The sequence below is a fragment of the Rosa rugosa genome, chromosome 1 (genome assembly GCF_958449725.1).
Source record: "Rosa rugosa chromosome 1, drRosRugo1.1, whole genome shotgun sequence".
Classification (NCBI taxonomy): domain Eukaryota; kingdom Viridiplantae; phylum Streptophyta; class Magnoliopsida; order Rosales; family Rosaceae; genus Rosa; species Rosa rugosa.
Window position 1 is genome coordinate 11013650 of NC_084820.1, and position 15257 is coordinate 11028906.

The window sequence follows — 15257 nt, forward strand, 5'->3', positions numbered from 1 at the left end:
GCCGGTTTAGTCGTTGATTTATAGAGTCGCATTTGCGAGACTACGAACAAAACTACATTGATTTGGATATATTCTCTTTTTTTTTTTTTTTTGAATAAAGGGCTGGTGCAGCTGCTCTCAAGCCTTGATTAATGAAACCGTTGAATACAAGGGGGGGACCATGAGCCTAAACCCCTGATTACAATAGGCACCTAGAGTACATCCTGAAATAATATCATGAGTCTATACTAAACAATTGTATCCAAATACGCACCAACTAGCAAAGAACTCGCTCCAAACGGTTCTATTTGCTTCCCAGCGGTGACACAACGGAAAGATAACTCGATCTGCAACTTGAATACAGCATAGCATAATATCCATTCTCACAGCTTTCCCATCATGTTGCCACTGGAAAATACATCCAGTGACACCAAGTTTCACCCTGCCACTAGGAGGTAGCGACCATTTGACTAAGCAAGGAACTCGCCGCCTACCCAGAGCAGACAAGGCACATTGAGTGCACACACATGCAATAAGCCCGACTAACCCTACACGACTAATGTAGGGACTTATTACTCGCATAAAGCGCAATAAAACTAAACAGCATAAATAAATAAAAAATTTAAATAAACAAACAGCCTGGGCAAGGCCCAAGAAATGGACCCAAACCCAAGCAAGGAGATCACAGCCACCAGCCCAAGCCCAAGCCCAGCCCAACTTTGGTTCAACCACCGACAATCCACGATCGCTGTCACACCTGTGTCGATGCACCACCGCCAGTGCAGCATCAACCTTGGAAGATTGCGCCACCGCTAGAGCTCCGTCAGCCCAATCACTCCATCGCTGACGCTTCCCGGCCCGTGCTCCACCAGTCCAGGCGTCCCCTCTCCCCAGATCGGATCTGGGTATACCCACGACTCCAGCCCATAAACACTCTCCCGAACACCCTCCAACTCCGCTCGCGCTGGACCCCAACCCGCGACCCAGACCGGCGATTAGAAGAGCCGAGATTTTCCGGCGACAGCACCAACCCCTCCATCGCGCAAACAGCGACCAAACCAGCCAATTAAAGTCGAACCTCCACCGGACGGCAACCACAATCTCCTCACCCACCTCTCTCCAATCACTGCGGTCCAGATCAAACCCCTACAAGCTACAGATCCCAACGGCCGTCCGACGACAACGTCCCGAGGACGCGCCGCCGGACGGAGAGAGAAATTTTTCAAAACCCTAGAGCGGCTCTCTCTGTAAAATTATTTCTTTTACATGTGTCATGACTTTGGATATATTCTCTTCTTAAAGGTAACACAATATAAATTAAGCATACTTAACGCAATTCCTTCAACCGCATCATATGTATAAACTCCACGTTTGTGGATTGTTAGATTAAGTAGCAATAAGGGATCAAAGTCATGGAGATACAAATTAATTTGCTAGCTGGAACAACAGATTCTAATGCATCAAAGTCGAAAAACTCTGACTTAAAATGACAATAACTGTAAAAACTGAGAGTTCTAAATTGTAATGATACCCCTTTTGTCTTTTAAGAAAGTTATCGAAGGGCTTGCTTCATATGGCATCATACATAGCATGCAGGATGAAAATGATACCTAAAGCAATAAGATGAAGGAGACGGGTCCTTTAATGTACTTCTCTTCTCATCAATTACCTTCCTCTAGCTCCATACATGTGATCTGGTTAATTAGTGATCTGGTTAGAGATGATAAAGAAGCCAAAACCATCAATTCAAGTTACAGCAAACTTTGTTGAGGCCAAAAGAAAATTAAATACTCTGCAGTGCCAAAGGCTTCAGCTAGTACGTACCATTGACCATGATAACTTGTCCTCTGCATGCCCTCTTTCCATAGGTAATCGTAGTTAACGTTTAACTACTCATCCGGCCAAACACTCATGCATGTTATTATCAAGTTCTGAATTCGATCCATCTTTTCACATTTTGGCCGCTAAATTTCAAACCCGGTCGGTTCAGAGGAACGCTGTATCTTAAGGCATTGCAAGTATGATGTTCTTCTGAAAAAATCCAAATTGAGAAGACTTGGAAGTTTCACTGAAGTCTTATGTTTACCCTCAAGACCAGGGTAATGCAGAATGCTCCAAATTACTTCCTCTACTCATGATCATGGCCCTCACTAGAAGATGATAAGCATCCCATTTTTTTTTTTTTTTTTTCCATTTCTCTGAACCAAAGTGGGCAGTTGGTGGAGGAAAGAGTATTAGTTAACTAAGAATATAAGTGACCCACAATTAGTTGGGATCATAATCTGGTAATTTTGGTAGAAGTTAGGCAGATACTCCATTATGCAGATGTCAGTATCAATTAGATGATTGGATCAAAATTTATAGCACCCAATATTGAATATATTGACCCTAAAAAAATATATCCCTATGATGGAGCTCTATCCAAATTCCAAAACAATTCATCATGATCTATCTGTCCACCTGTATTTTGACAAATTGTGAGATGAAAATAAAGAAAAAGAAAAATTAAAAATATGGTGCACCAGCCGGGAATCGAACCCGGGTCTGTACCGTGGCAGGGTACTATTCTACCACTAGACCACTGGTGCTTTGATGCACATTTTCACGTGCAAATAAAAAACATAAATAGGGATCTTAGCACTGTGAAGCACCCCCCTCCCTCTCTGTTTTTGGGTCTGAAAATATATTATATCAGTTCCTCTCATGTGAATATTATTCGCTTAATTCACTGAATGAGATTTGTGGCTAGCCGTTAGTATGGTGCATATTATATTCTTTCTCTTCAGAATCGTAGGCAGTAAGCATAAACCAAGCACAAGACCCCAAAACGCACAACTATATATGTAATATTCAAGACAAGCTTTGGTTGAAGAGATACCAGTTAGTCATACCGTCATAGTAATTTCCGGGTGATCCAATAATATCGTAAGAATAAAGACACTATTATAAGCTTTCATCATCAACAGATTGCTGGAGCAGGTATGGCAATGGTACATTGTTTGATATTAGTCTAAATAAGTACCCGCCTCACATGTATAGGATACCAAATAGCCGTTAGCTATATTTGCCTCCCATAATCTCAAACTCTAGGATGTTTTATAATGTATTGGAGTATTGAAATTTCAGAGTCTTAAGTAGTTATATTAACTCAGAGTGTTGAGTATTGACTATTTCAGCTGTGAAATTTAAATGCTTCACAAATTCGGAGTACTATAAAACTATCGCTCACAAGTTTTATGTTATACCAAACGATCCAATGACAACTAAGCTTCATGAAATTTTCAACACGAAACTTTAACAAATCAAAACATATTTGGAAAATGCTAAGAGGGATTACAAGGAGGTAGTGGAGCTCCACACAAACCAGGATTATCCATGAAAGTAGAAACAGGGAAATTAGCTTTGTGAGGAGGGATTTCCCCATTCAGTTGGTTTTTTGACAAATCTAGTTGTTGAAGATCCTTCAAATCCAGCACCTGCTTTGGGATAGTGCCAATCAACTTGTTACTTGAAAGAATTAGGCTCTTGATCGAGGCCATTGCCGGTCTTTCTCCAATGTGCTCATCAATAGGGCCGGTGAACATGTTGTTAGAAAGATCAATGGAGTTGAATTGGCCAAGTGGGTCTTGGGTTTGTTTAAAAAATATTGAATCCAGTGGACCAGAGAACTTGTTGGAGTGTAGATCAAGGTCCATGAGAAGTGATAGGTTTATGAATTCAATTGGGATTGAAGAATGAAAGGCATTGTTTGATAAGTTGAGAAATGAAAGGCTAGTCATGTTGCCAATCCAATGTGGCAACTTTCCTGCCAAGGCATTGCCTGATAAATCAAGAATAGATATAGATGATGAAGATAACCACATTGGAAGCTGCCCTTTAACACCAGTTTTCGCCAACAATAGGCGAAAAAGCTTCAACTTTGATAACCAGCTTGGTATACTAACCAACCTCAAAGGATTGGAAGAAAGGTCCAGAGTTTGCAGCCTCTGTAGTTTTTCTAGCTGAGGAGGTATTTGACCCGAAAGTCTATTCCTCGATAAATCTAGTGTCTGTAAGTTGTGTAAATTGCCAAAGCTAGAAGGAATCTTGCCTGAAAAGCGGTTTTTGGAGAAGAAAATGTCGGTGAGAGTTGCGAGATGGCCAATGGTTGCAGGTAGTTTCCCCGAAAGTTTGTTGTTTTCCAAAAGGAGCCTTTCGATTTTTGGGAGCTGGCCTAGTGATGCAGGCAAAGTGCCTCTGAGCTTGTTTTCGGATAACTGACAAAACCGGAGAGAACTTAGCCCGGAAATTGAAGAAGGAATGGCTCCAGTTATCTTGTTATGATTGAGATAGAGCAAGACTAACCGGGAAAGTACACCTATGGACTGAGGTAGTCTTCCGCTTATCCGATTTTGTGACAAATCAAGATACGTGAGGCTCTTCAGCTTGCCAATACTAGTAGGAATTCTACCAGAGAATTTGTTTCCTTGGAGTTCAAGCTTAGTTAGCAGCACCAGCTTTCCGATTGAATTTGGGATTGGACCAGAAAATCTGTTTCCTGATAGGCCTAGTTCCGAAAGTGAACTTAAGGCTCCAAAAACAGAGTTAGGAACAGAACCAGACATATCATTGTTACCAAGATAGAGCTTCTCCAATCGAAAAAGATACTGAAATGTCCATGGTACTGAGCCCCTGAGCTTGTTTGTATAAAGAAACAGATGAGTGAGGTTAGATAGCTTCCCAAACTCTGGTGGTATTGGACCCTTCAAGTTCTTGAGGTTGCTGAGGTCAAGAAGCTGAAGAGAAGATAAGTTTCCAAGAAATGGGGACAGTGTACCGGACATGTATGTGTCGACGATGAAGTCATTGTCTGAAATAAGTCCCGAACGGGAGAGGTGGACAACTCTGCCGGAGGAGGGGTCACACCCGACTCCTTCCCAGGCGGAGCAGCAATCAGAGGAAAGTGACCATGAATGGAGAAGTTTTGAAGGGTCGGAAATGATGTTGTGCTTGAAATGGAGAAGGGCTTCTCTGTCTACGGAATGGCATGCTTGGGATACAAGAAAGGAGAGTGGGTGTGAGAGAATGAAGAGCAAGGAAAGTAGGAAGGTTTTGCTATGAATGGAAATTTCCATTTTTGAGATAGCGAGCTAGTAGAACTGAAAAGAGTTGTATAAAGCTCAAATCTTTGTCATATCTATGTGTTTGAATATACAATAAACTTAAGATATAGGGACTGCACGCGCCATTTAGAAGGTTATGGACGCTTTCTTGTCTGTAATAGTATTAATCCAGAAATTAGTGGAAAGTCACAGATTTTTGCCTTAGAAATAGTATATTTCTAGTGAAAAGATAAGTATTAAGGTATAGTGAATTTCTGATCTTTTATTTACTTTCATTGACTTATTGTTTAAACAAAAACATATCACATGATCATGCATAATAATGTTAGCATATATAATTTATTAGGTGCACTCGTAAAACTTTTTTTGAAGAATATCATGTCGATATATATTAATACTCAGGCCAGAAAGGATATATATTAATAATGGTCCTCCCTCTATCATCTCTGGGTAGATAAAGAGTTTGTGAAAAATCACAGCGATACATAGATTAGGTCCGATCATTTGACGGTACTCATGCTCACTTATTCAAGCGAGCCTACAGACTATGAAAAAACATAGTAAATAAGCAAGCCCAAAAACTTACAGTTACCCTAAAAACAAAGGAAATAGAGCGCCCTAAAAAACTTAGGAAATTATTGAAAGTAAACAAAGCTACTAACATAGAGTTGGGCCTAGGTCAAAAAAAACCAAGCCCAACATAGCAAACCAAACAGCCCCAAGAAAGAAGCCCAAACACCGGCCCAAACCAAGGAGGGTTTGACCCCAGCCCAGACCATCCTCAGCGTCAATGGTCAACTGCCACAACCCGAAGCCGACTGCCGCCGCCGCAAAAAACCAAACGCTAGCCCCCGCCGCCGCCACCTACAGCCAGACCTCGCCGCCTCAAACCCTCGCCCAAATCCCGCTGCCACCCAACGAAGTCCGAGCAAGCCACGCTGAAACCAAAACCAGTCTGATGCAGGCCAACCAGCCACCGCTGCCACCGTTCAGTTCCTCCTAAGGGTGGATTCGGTAGAAAACCGACGACAAATTCCGTCAACCGGGTACCGACCGAAGTTGGTCGGTTTCCCAAATCTGCAACCGAAACCGAGCCGCCGTCGTCGGTTACCGACATATCGGTATACCGAATTTCGATTTGAATTTCGGCTCAAATTCGGAGAATTTGCCGGATCTTGACATTAGGCCTCCGCCACCAAGATAACACCGATCACAGTCTTGATCACACTTTCCTCCATCTGCAAGCCCTAATTGAAATTAGAAACACGGAGCTCTTCCTCCAGTTTACCTTAATCTCTTCCTCCAGATTACCTCAATCTCCATCGTCATCGTTCTGGGTCTGATTGGGAGGGATATTGCAAATCCGGTCAGAAGGGAATCGAGTTGGGTTTTGGGGGTTGGATTGAAAATTAGGGTTATTGATCGATTTGCAGAAGAAATTGAATCTTGAAATTGGGGGTTTTGGGGTTGAATTGAATTGAGAGCTTGTGGCTGTGATTTATATACTAAAAAGAAAAAGATGATGGGGGATGTGGAACTTTGCAGGTTGCGAGTTGTGTGGCAATCAAACAAAAAGAAGAAGATGATGATGGAACTGATAAAGAAGAAGACGGTGATGGAACTGGAAATAAGAAGAGGAGGAGGAAAGAAGATGAGAAAATAAAGTGAAAGAAAAAAAAACGATGAATGAGGGCAGATCCAGCTGAACTTGTTTTGTTTTAATTATGTGGTGTATGAGGGAATAAATATAAAGTTTGTGCATATTATAGTAAGAGCAGCGTGTGCTCGAGTGGCTATGAGGTGTAGATCTTGTGCAGGAGGTTAGGGGTTCGACTCCTATCTCTTGCGAAGTTTTACACATTTTGTATGCTATTCGGTTGTATACATATATACGGTCGGTACGGTATACCGACGGTATGAGGATTTGCATACCGTAGCCGAGCCGAAGCTGACTTCCGGTACGGCTCAGCCGAGCCGAAAAGTCGGTAAGCCGAATCTTCGGCCCAAATCGGTTCGGGCCGGCTCGGATGTCAGTTGGTTCGGTTGCTTCGGCCCAAATTGCCAGCCCTAGTTCCTCCATCACCGTCATCCAGCAGGGAGGTGCCTCGACGCCGCTCATGAGTCATGAGTCATGAGTCATGAGAAAATCACTTGCCACTCATTAACCATGCCAATGCACGCAATAATTCCGTTGCACAAACCTCATGCACACATTGTGTGCAAAAGGGAGGAAGGGTTTATAGTTTGCCATACAAATATTTACCCCTGGTAAATAGACCTAACACCGTCAAAACAGACATTTTCATCCATCACATTGGTTCAGATAAAGACACAAGCAGAAACCTGGAATCTCTGTAACTCTCTCAGCCTTTTGAACTATTTTTAGCAAAAAAAAAACCAGTAGTTAGTGCGTTACAGGGAAGACGATGGTGATATTTAAGTGCGTCTTGAGTCCCCACCGGAAACGCCTCGGAACTGGGTCCTCCCCCACATAATTCCACGTGGGTCTTAACGTTCGTGTTGTCAGATGATAACCATCACTAAAATAATATCAACCTCAAGCTCATCGCTCTCGCTCTCGCTCTCTCTCTCTCTCGTCACTGTGCCACTGCCACTGCACTGTGTTTACCGCCAGACAAGGACCACGCTTCCTTTCCTTACAGAATAATTCAACTCAGATTTTCTTCCCCGGTACAAAAACGAATCCAGTAAAAGAGAAAACAAAATAAATCAAATTTAATTATTGAATATTTATGTCATAAATTCATAGTGTTACAGACATTAATAACGTCCATTGATTCAGGGGATTACAGGGACGAAGCTTCTACACTCGGATGACGATTTTTGGTCACCACCTTGACAAAAGAAGAAAACCCTTGGACATCTGTACAGGCAGTTATTGCCAAGACCCACGTTTGCCGAACCGGGTTTCATACTAAGTAAAGGACCGGGTAAGGGTCCGTACAGGTAGTTTCCGCCGAGCAAAAGCCGGACGAACGGCGAGACTCCGGTTCCGGGTACGGCCACTTTGAAGGCGTACTGGGTTGGGATTATACCAGTGAACTTGTTGTTTTCGAGGGACAAAGCGGAGAGCTTTGGCATTAGGGCCATGAAGGATGGTAAGAAACCTTGTAAGTTGTTGTTGCTGAGGTCGACGGCGATGAGCTGGCTTTGGAATCCGGCTGAGCTCGGGGTTTGGAGGGAGGAGAACTTGTTGAAGGAGAGAGTGAGCTGCTGGAGAGATGGGTGGGAAAAGAGGTGTGCCGGGACGGAGTCACCGAGTTGGTTGTGACTCAGATCGAGGACTTGTAGAGAACCCAACTGTTTGATGGTTTCCGGGACCGTTCCGACTAGGCTGTTGTTTCGTATGGAGATTTGAATCAACGAGGGTGGGAATGTGGACGGGACTTGACCCGTAATTGCATTGTTGCCGGCGTCTAAGTAGTAAAGGCTTGTGAGGGAATCCAACTTCGGAAACTCGCCGCTGAGACTATTAGCTTGGATTTCCAGCCGGTTCAGGCTGACCAGGTTGTTCAAACTCGGCGGGATCGAGCCTTGGAGGTAATTGTTGTCGAGGAAGAGCTCTTCAAGATTGGTGAGGGACCCAATTGAAGCTGGAATAGAGCCGGAGAACGAGTTTCCGGAGAGGATGAGTCGACGGAGCCGAGTGAGGTTGGAGAATGACTCGGGGAGTGAACCGGAGAAGAAGTTACCAGAGAGGTCTAGAGTTTCCAAGTAAGGGAAGTTCCAGGAGAGGGAGGAGAGTGAAGAACCGGAGTAACCAGCTTGGTCTAGGCCGATTTCGGTGACTCGGCTGACACCAGAGTCGTCGACTAGGTCGCACCGGAAGCCACAAGTGAACCGATCGCTGAAGAGAGAGTCGCAGGGGTCGACTTTGAAGTCCCACGAGCTAATGCAGGAGCCTTGAGCCACTGAGTTGGGGTCTAGTGTGTTCTTCAGCTGCTTCAGAACTTGAGTGTCTTCCCAGAAAGTCTTGGATTCTGCTAGAAGGAGCAGACTTGCGACTGTAAATAGCAGAACAAGAACACCCATTTGGAACAGAGATGGACTGTTTCAGTGACTGGAAGTTGGGTGGCTGAGGATAAGGGGTTGGAGTGAGAGAGGGGATGATCAGGGCCGTTGGTTTTGGTGGAATTGGGAATGGGGTACCGTATAAAGTGAGTAGCTTTCAGTTTTTGTTTTTGGTTTGGATCAGACAAGGGTTGAGACAAGTGGATTCACGGGCAGTTGTCAGAGAGAGAGAGAGGCTTCTTCCTCAGTGAGGTCAGTATATAAATCTGAAGAGGGAGAGAGACAGAGAGGGAGACTGTTCTGGCTTTATTGTGTTGGTTATGGTGGCGACACCTTGGTCGTTGATATAGTGACGTGTGTGTTCGTTAGCTTAAACTATCTTTTTCTTTTTAGATAATATCTTAAACGATTAGACTTGCTTAGTGTTGAGCTGTCTTTGGAAGATGATCATAATTCACAAAGATAATTGGCATTTCCTTGGGGTAAAATGTTTTAAGGATTTATGATTCTTACAGCATAATGTTTAGAAAACTCGGTTATCAAGTTCAAGTCGCTTTAGAATCACTATTTTTATTTATGGCTCCAAATGAATGTTACATAGCTTTGATACTTTAACTCGGGCTGTCTTAGATTTCTTTATTCGATTTACATTGCATGGTGATGAGTTTCGTAGTTAGTTTCTCCACTTTGTGGATGTTCGGTCCGTCCATTCTATGCGTTATTTTCATATACAAAATGGGGTTTACCAATGCCCGAATTATCAAATCAGTTCAAAACAAGATAGTCCTCGACTTAGTTTCTACCCCAACAAGTTCAAGCCCTAAACTTTAGCTAAACAACATTCTAACTATTGAAGCACCAATGGATTTTGGCGGTCATTTGGGAGTGAATCAAGGAAAAAAGAAAAGTCTAAAGTCATTCTTTCTAGCTAAGATACGAATTGGTTCCTTTTCCTTGATTGCTCCATAAGCCACTCAAAATGGCCCCTTTACTATAACTATATGGCAAAGTAGAAACCTCGTTATGATTGCGACTCTAATTAAAATCCAATAATCATAGGCATTATGATACTAATTGTAACGGGAAACAACGAAAAATATAAAAATTGAGTGGTTAGCCATAGGCATCAAATACCAGCTCATGGAATTGATTCTCCTTTGAAGCAGTTGTTACAGAGAATGCTCTAGTTGGTGGGGGATTTGAAGCAACCAATATCACAAATGTCAAATCAGCGGTTGCATTAAGCACTTTTATTATAGCTAAGTAGCTAACAAACTTGAAAACACAGCAAGCTTTTACCGAAAGCCACCCAATTTCCAGAATGCAGATTCGCATTGGGTATTTCCAAGTTCTAACAACCACTCAGAGGAATATCTTTTGGAATCAAGAAAAAGAGGCACTAAGATATTTTATATACAAAAGAAAAGATAAATAGATATAACACAGAGCTGGTATTTACTGCTACAAATCATTAACTTGTTATTTCTTCTTTTTTATTTTTTTTTCCTAGTACATCCTTTCCTTCTTCAGTTGAGGATCACTGTGTATAAATTAATGTAAAACTAAAAAGGCCTATACATTCTCTAATAGGGCAGAGTGAGGATGCTCCTCTAAGTATAACAGACCACCAATTATATTCCAATAACAAAAAAATTAGAATAGGAAAGGCACCTGGCATTTCTCCACTTATGAAACCCCCTCAGGTGCCCTTTCACAATTGGTGTGTATCTCACTTTTTGTGGCAATTTTTGCCAGATACTGCCTCACAGATTTGTGGTTAATCTCAAAAACAAATGCCATCTCCCTAATCTGCAGATTGCAAAATACGATACTGTAATTGGTTATCAAACACTAAGAACACAAAACCAAGCACTGGAACAAAATTGGGTAGCATATGAGAGAGCAGAAACTGAAGGATGAAGCAAAAGACTTGAACCAAGACCAAGAAGCATGCTCGAGACAACATAGAACAAGGAACAATATTTAAAGGTTGAAAAATTAGCTCTACGAGGTCTGGAGTGAAATATGAAAAACCATTTACCTCAATCAAATTACTCGAAGCAAAACTTAAAAGCTCTCCGGTAGCAATTTCTCTGCCATTCAAGAAAATTGAACTCTTGCCAAGATTCTTCAATGAGAAAGAACCATCTGCATCCATCTTTATAAGAGCCTAGAGAAAAATTAAAATGGTCACATAAAGCCTTGAAAGGTATTTAATGATGAAAGAACTGGTCAATACTTCTTTGTTCTAACAATGCAATCAAATTTATGGAAATAATGACCAAAGTCCCATGATTCACAACTTAAAGAGGAAAAATAAAGGTTTTAAGGACACGAACAATTTGCACAAATCGGACTCTATTCTACGATCTAAGCCACCTTAGCCTGCATTATCCCCTTCATAATTTAATGTCACATGTTGAAAGTTTGGGAATCTGCTATTGGATATCTCAAACCCATTCTACAATGTGATCCACATATCAATGAGCTAGTAATCAGTTTCAAATAAGCTGACTATCGACAATGCAATTCATGAAAAGATTTGTATTAGGAAAACAAAACAAGTCTCACCTGCCGCCTAGATACTTTGTTATCTCCCAAATCAATATCAACTTGATTATCTTCTGTTGTTCTGCCAATTATCACCTACAAAGTAAAAAGAGGTTGCAATGAGGTTTTCAATGGACATATGCAAGTATGAATCAAAAGTCAAAACGTCAAAATTTGAAATACATACCTCAGTTTTCTTGATATAATGCTTTACATGGTGATCATACAATACAGCAAGTGTGCCTTTAGATGCAAGTGCTCTTTGCATAGAGGATTGTGCACACTGTTCCAACCTTATAATTTTCCTTTTAGCATCCTCATGTTGATACTTTGAGACTGGAAATATCACAGAAAATCATTTTTTAATAAAACGGAAAACAATATTCGCTCTCAATGAAAGAAATGCTACACGTTCAACCATACATAAAGGATTGAACTCATATATCTCTTTAAATGTATATATTCAACTGTTCAAGTCATAAAAAGCCACCGCATAATGCACAAAAGATTTATCTAACAGAAATATGATAGGAATTATAATTCTTTAAATTCAAAATAATGGGATGTTTAATGAACCTTGACTTTTTAACAAGAGTAACTTTCTTTTTTTAAAATTACATAATTGTTAATAAAGTAGAATACTAATCAACTACTAGTACCAACTTAAAGGAGTTACCTTGTCTACTGATATCTGACTCCTCATCAGCTGGACATAAATCCATCTCAAGTATCTGGATAATAACATATGTAAGTTGAAGAAGGTGGAGCCTAAATGAACCAAGAAGCATATGAAAAAATAGAAGTTCAAAAATTTGTAATGTTTACCATCGTTTCGATATCAGAGAAATAAGGAATGTCAGCGTCCTCGTCATCATCAACAACATCGTCATTAGATTCTTCCTCAGATTCTTCACAATCTAGTGCTGAGGGGTTGGTTTGTGGTTCTGGGAAAGCCATACTAGTAGAACCTAGCTCTGCAGTTAAAGATGCAAGTTCTGCAACTATACCTGGAACATTAATTTCCTGTTTGCCACAATCAGATTTAGTGATAGATATTTCCAAAAGAAATTCATAAGTTGAAGAACCAATGTATGATATATCAACAGTATGAAGTGATCCCAAGTAAAAAATCATAACCTCTTCATTTAGCAATCCCTTTGTGATACAGTTGAGAGTTGCATCTGCTAATCTGCATTGGCTTGCGGCAGCAGGGTCATTTTTATCACGTGCAGGGTTTGGACTTTCTTTTCTAAAAGGTTGTGCAGGATCTTCTTTTTTCTCCAAGGTTTTTATTTGTTGATCACTTTTTCTTTGGTCAGTAGCCAAATTACTAACTTCTTTAGAGCTCGGTTGCAGGGAAGTATGAACAATCGCAGTAGGAAACATGATATCATCATTGGAAGGGATGTCAGGATCCTCAGTATTCAATGTACAAATCATCTCTTCTTCTTGAACCTCTTCTGCAACGGCCATCTCAGGAGCAACAGGCACCATGGGAGCAACGGCCATCTCGGTAGGATTCAATGGTACTGATGTGGATGATGATGGCTTATTGGCGTCTGAACATGAAATATCTAGCCGATCATCATGACCAGTCTGAGATGGTTCGACAGAAAGAACCATCTCAGCAGTATGCACAACATCTGAAACAGCCTCACATGAAACTGAAACCAACTGTGGAGGTTGACAGAACTCAGGAACATCATCTTCATGAACATCTTTGGGAGAACTCAACAGAATTGAATTGACCTCATCATTGAAAAGAGAATCTGCCATATCTCCATAATCACCTCCCGATATAGCTACACGCCTATTCAGTTCATCACACCCTTCACCATCAACCAACATTGCCTCAGTATGGCCAACTTCATATTGAGATGAATCCATATTCTCCCCATCGACATCCACATCATTAACAACTACCAATGTCTCTTCCGCTGGCATTTCTGGCGCTGCTACGTCCCATAAATGTGCCCCTATATCTTCCGCATCCAACGAATTCCCGAAATCCATTGAATTAACCCCGCGCGTAGATAAATCCTCACCGGCATTATTATCCCGGCAATAAGCATTCTCTCCCAATCCCACTAAAAGAACCTGTTCTGAAAACTCATTACCACAACCTTCCCTCCCAACTCCGCCTACCCCATGATCCTCAAGCGAGACACACTGTCTGCCATGAAAAACACTCCCACCGTCGCCATTGAAAACCGGCTCCCCAACATGACCTCCAACCATACAATTCCCATCCAAACTCCCCTGGTTCCCAATAGCTTGCCCACCAAGAAAATTAATATCGAAATCACTAAGAGCGCACAGATTAGTATCAGCACACAGCCTCTTCCTCAGAGCATGATACTGCTTCCTTATGCTCTCCCCTCTCCGTTTCGAACCCCTAGACTGACTGAACCTATTAGCCTTGGACGGCACGACGTTCGAATTACACGCCTCGAATTCCAACATCCGAGCAGACGCCTCCGACGACACGTCGGCGTCGTAGAGCAGCGCGTGCCACCGCTCCCGCAAATCTCCCACCGTGAATTTGTGGGAGAATCTGACCGCTCCTCTGGCAAGCGCTTCCAGAGAAGCACCTGCCTGCAATCGTTCCAAGTTCACAAGCGAAAAAGCAAATTTGAACACTAAATCAAAATCCACTAATATTCAAAAACACAAACGCAAATTGCATCCAAATCATAACCAACTCAATCGGAAAATTGCAGAAGATGAATACCTCGATGGCGTTCTTGAGGAGGAGGTCGTCTTCCGGGATCCACGGCGGCGCCGAAGCCGTCGCTGCCATGCGGATCTGGCGTCTCCGATAAGATAATGTCTGAAATTACAGTGATATTTTGGCTGTAGATTTCAAATTTTGAGAGCTTTGGAGGATTTGTGGAATTGTTTAGGTGGAGATTTCGAGTCGGAGGTGAGACTAGTGGAGAGAGTGAGAACCGGCGAGTAGCGACTGAGTTCGGAGACCGAGTTGGCGGGACCGGGTAACGATTCACCGACTCGTTGGTTTGATTTGCGTCATGGGTGTATTCCGTTTTTTTTTTTTTTCAGTTAACTAACCAGTTTCAGTTATTTTTTTTTTATTTTTTTGTAAATTAGACGTCGTTTTCAGTCACTGTGACGGTAACGTTGCTCGCGTTTACCCAAGTAGGAATATTTATTCGCAAACCGGCCCAAGCCCAATAAAAGTGAAAGTGGGTTACTCGAGGCCCTTTTGGTATTTTACCAAAGGAACAATGTTTTCTTTAATTTGTTGTTTATTTAACAAGAAATCTTACTTAAAAATATATATATATATATATAGGATTTTTCTCAGGTGCGGATACGGATTTCCGGTTTTCACCTACTTTCCGATCACATATTTTGATCTTAACCGTTCAGTTTTTAGGTCCTAATGTATAGATTATCTCTGCAAAATTTCAGCCAATTTGGTGATCGTTAAGGCATCCAAAACTACAATTTACACGAACGAACCGAATCTGTCAAACCGGAACCGTTCGTGTACATTATTGTAATTTGCAGTTTTGGATGCCTTAATGATCACCAAATTGGCTGAAATTTTGCAGAGATGATCTATACATTAGG

General features: G+C 41.7%; 3 protein-coding genes and 1 non-coding gene across 4 annotated transcripts; all 4 read right to left on the reverse strand.

Annotated features, from left to right (window-relative positions):
- Positions 1 to 2496: 2496 nt before the first annotated feature.
- On the reverse strand, positions 2497 to 2567 carry TRNAG-GCC (transfer RNA glycine (anticodon GCC)). The gene has a single exon. It is a non-coding gene; the product is annotated as a tRNA-Gly (tRNA).
- A 640-nt stretch (positions 2568 to 3207) lies between these two features.
- Positions 3208 to 5160, reverse strand: LOC133727204 (LRR receptor-like serine/threonine-protein kinase GSO1). The gene has a single exon (XM_062154820.1). It carries the CDS (start codon positions 5091 to 5093, stop codon positions 3303 to 3305), a length of 1791 nt encoding a protein of 596 aa, XP_062010804.1. The 5' UTR covers positions 5094 to 5160; the 3' UTR covers positions 3208 to 3302.
- A 2566-nt stretch (positions 5161 to 7726) lies between these two features.
- On the reverse strand, positions 7727 to 9587 carry LOC133717095 (LRR receptor-like serine/threonine-protein kinase ERECTA). The gene has a single exon (XM_062143748.1). It carries the CDS (start codon positions 9132 to 9134, stop codon positions 7881 to 7883), a length of 1254 nt encoding a protein of 417 aa, XP_061999732.1. The 5' UTR covers positions 9135 to 9587; the 3' UTR covers positions 7727 to 7880.
- A 901-nt stretch (positions 9588 to 10488) lies between these two features.
- On the reverse strand, positions 10489 to 14712 carry LOC133717094 (uncharacterized). Its single transcript, XM_062143735.1, has 8 exons — positions 14395 to 14712; positions 12801 to 14258; positions 12489 to 12686; positions 12340 to 12394; positions 11851 to 11999; positions 11685 to 11759; positions 11155 to 11283; positions 10489 to 10922 (listed from the first exon to the last, which is right to left on the reverse strand). Exons 1-8 carry the CDS (start codon positions 14461 to 14463, stop codon positions 10800 to 10802), a joined length of 2256 nt encoding a protein of 751 aa, XP_061999719.1. The 5' UTR covers positions 14464 to 14712; the 3' UTR covers positions 10489 to 10799.
- Positions 14713 to 15257: the final 545 nt, after the last annotated feature.

Bases quoted from the DNA above. Each gene is read 5' to 3' on its own strand.
- LOC133727204 (XM_062154820.1), bottom strand. From the start codon at position 5,093: ATGGAAATTTCCATTCATAGCAAAACCTTCCTACTTTCCTTGCTCTTC.
- LOC133717095 (XM_062143748.1), bottom strand. From the start codon at position 9,134: ATGGGTGTTCTTGTTCTGCTATTTACAGTCGCAAGTCTGCTCCTTCTA.
- LOC133717094 (XM_062143735.1), bottom strand. From the start codon at position 14,463: ATGGCAGCGACGGCTTCGGCGCCGCCGTGGATCCCGGAAGACGACCTC. The intron at 12,395-12,488 runs GTAAACATTACA...GTTATTATCCAG, and splicing joins TCTCTGATATCGAAACGATG to ATACTTGAGATGGATTTATG. The intron at 10,923-11,154 runs GTAAATGGTTTT...TGCAATCTGCAG, and splicing joins CTTCGAGTAATTTGATTGAG to ATTAGGGAGATGGCATTTGT.